The sequence below is a fragment of the Alligator sinensis genome, unplaced genomic scaffold (genome assembly GCF_000455745.1).
Source record: "Alligator sinensis unplaced genomic scaffold, ASM45574v1 scaffold107_3, whole genome shotgun sequence".
Classification (NCBI taxonomy): Eukaryota; Metazoa; Chordata; order Crocodylia; family Alligatoridae; genus Alligator; species Alligator sinensis.
Window position 1 is genome coordinate 100300 of NW_005842578.1, and position 2658 is coordinate 102957.

General features: G+C 66.5%; 1 protein-coding gene across 1 annotated transcript in view; it reads right to left on the minus strand.

The window, feature by feature from the left end:
- Positions 1-6: 6 nt before the first annotated feature.
- The window catches only part of LOC102370570 (synaptosomal-associated protein 25-like), a 4606-nt gene continuing 1954 nt past the window's right edge, over positions 7-2658 (minus strand). Inside the window, exons 2-7 of the mRNA XM_014524153.2 lie at positions 2556-2597; positions 2183-2231; positions 1857-1974; positions 1221-1355; positions 839-983; positions 7-722 (exon numbers count right to left, since the gene is read on the minus strand). Of these exons, the coding sequence (XP_014379639.2) occupies positions 654-722; positions 839-983; positions 1221-1355; positions 1857-1974; positions 2183-2231; positions 2556-2597 (558 nt within the window). The 3' untranslated portion in view covers positions 7-653. The remainder of the gene's footprint in view (positions 723-838; positions 984-1220; positions 1356-1856; positions 1975-2182; positions 2232-2555; positions 2598-2658) is intronic.

Consider the following 2658-nt stretch of genomic DNA (forward strand, 5'->3'; position numbering starts at 1 on the left):
CAAGTCCCAGGGCCTGGCCCAGCAATGGGTAATGAGCCCCCCAGGCCCCCCCGGAGCGAAAGGAGCGGCAGGAGGAGGTTGTTATCCCGCCTAGGGCCCAGGCCTGGGAGGGAGGGGCCGACCCGGAAGCCCCGCCCCCTCTGCAGGCCCCGCCCACCTCCCGTCGCGAAGAGACAGGCCTGATGCTTCCTGTTTTTAATTGGGCTGAAATAGCTACAGATACAGAGAGATTAAAAAAATCACCTTGATGACGTCACAGCACCGGGATGACATCACACAGGAGGCACGGAAGGAAAGGCAGCGTGGCGGTGACGGGCACACGGGGAGGCGGGGCCACGCGCACACGTGTACACACACACACACACACGGGTGGAGTCTCCCCCGCTCGGCCAATGAGAAGGCAGCAGGGGCTGGGGCGGGGCCCCCCAGCTGCTCCCCTGTGCCTCAGTTTCCCCTGCCTCCCCCCCGTCCTGCCAATCACAGGGCCTCATTTGCATGCGAAGCCCCGCCTCTGCCACACCCCCTGGCACCCCCATCCCCTCCACCAGGGGCAGCAGTGGGAGGGCAGGTATCTGCCGCCTCCCCAAGGCCCCCGAGCAGGGCTGGAGACTCCGGGGATGGGGCACGGGGGTGACGCGGGGGGCAGGGGCAGCTCAAGCGTTCTTGAGGATCTTGTTGGCCTGCGTGTTGGCCTGTCGGATCCGGTCCTCGTTCACTGTGACCTGGGGGGAGACGGGGGTCACGGGGGTCACCCCCCGGGGGCAGGAGACGGGCCTGGTCTCCCCGCCAGGCCCCAAACGAGGTGGATCCTGCTTAGCTGGGCCCCCCCTGCGCTCACCTTCTCCCGGATCTTGTCCACCTGCTTGTTCTGGATGTCGATCTCGTTGCCCACGTCCAGCGCCATGGAGCGCAGGTTGCCCAGGATGCTGCCCACCTGCACCAGGTTCTCCTCCATCTCATCCTCGCGGGCATCATTCGTGATCCTGCAACATGGGAGTGAGAGCTGGGGCAGAGGGACCCTGCCCAGCTTGCAGCACGTAACACTGGACAGACAACTGCTCTCCCACCCAGGCCCCAACCCAGGCGGATCCTGCTTAGCTTCCGCAATGTGCCCACACCCCAAGCCTGACCCAAGGGGGCTCCCATCCAGGCCTCAAACAGGGTGGATCCTGCTTAGCGTCTGCAAGCGAGGCAGCAGCCCCCCTTCGAGCCCCCCTCACCTCTGGATGTAGCCCCCAGTCATGATCATCTGCTCCCGGTCGTCGGCCACGTGTGACGGCTGCGTGGACACCACCCCGTCCTGCGTGTTGCCCCACACGGCCTTGTAGGCCTCGCCCGCCTTGAAGTTCTTCAGCCTGGGGTGGGGGGCGCAGGAATGGGGGGGAGAGGGGTCTGACCCCTCGTTTCCCCTGGGATAGGCAGGAGCCTGAGGTGCCAGGGTTGTGAGTTTCCCCGTAGCAGTGCCCTGGTGCAGCTCTGCTTGGAGCTCTGGGGTTGCGAGCTTCCCCCAACCAGTGCCCTAGCAGGGTTCAACTTGGGGTGTTGGGGCTGTGAGCTCCCCCCCTCCCCCGCAGTGCCCTGATACAGCTCATCTCAGGGCTCCAAGGTTGCGAGCTTCAACCCACCAGTGCCCTGGCAGGGCGGCAGGGTCCAGCCAGGGTTGTGAGCTTCCCCCCTAGCAGTGCCTTGGCCCTCCAGGGGGCACGAATGACCCTTGACCCCCAGGGTCCAGCCACCCGCACACCCCATTCAAGGGGGGGCTCCCACTGCCTTCCCAAGCCTGGCACAGCATCTGGTGCCCCCCACCCATGGGGAAAGGGGGCGGGGCCTGGGGCGGGGTGGGGGCGGGGCCTCACTTGGGACAGGGGCAAGGGCAGAAGCCGCAGCACTTGGCCATGTCCGTCAGGTTCTTCTCGGCCTCCTTCATGTCCTGGTTGATCTGGTCCAGGCCCTCGTCGATCCGGTCCAGCTGCTCTGTGGGGGGCAAAGAGGTGGGGTCAGCCCGAAGGGGGCGGGGTCTCCTGGGCTGCGAGCTTCCCCACAGCAGTGCCCAAGAAGAGGCACCAGAGCCAGCTCCCTGCCTGCCCATCGTCCCCACCCCCTGGGTCCCATCCATGCCAGCCAGTGGGGGGGCGCTGCCCCCTGTGCACCTCGTGCCTCAGTTTCCCCCCCTGCCCCTCACCTCCCTGCTCATCCAGCATGACCAGGATCCGGATGCCGGCATCTTTACTCTGTTGGGGGGAGAGAAAATGGGGTCCAACCGGCGAATACGACCACTTCTGGGGGGCGGCGTGGCCGCCAGCCACATAGAACGGGCCCCGGCATCAGGGACCCCCCTGCCTCCCCCCGACCTCATCAGTGACCTGGTGCTTGGGATTCAGGGGCCTGCAGGCGGGGGGCGGGGGGAAGGCCACAGGGGGGCCTGCCTCAGTTTCCCCACCCTGCAGCTGTGGTGTGGTGAGCTTCCCCATAGCAGTGCCCTACCGCCTCCCAGCCAGAAACCCAGGGCTGTGAGCTTCCCCACAGCAGTGCCCTGGAGAGAGAGGCGGTAATACCTCTTCCACCAGCTTCACCATGCGGCGGGAGCTCTCCAGAGACTGTGGGGGGAGAAGGAGAAAGAGGGGGTTGGTCCAGGGCAGGCCCCAGCCCCGCCCCAGG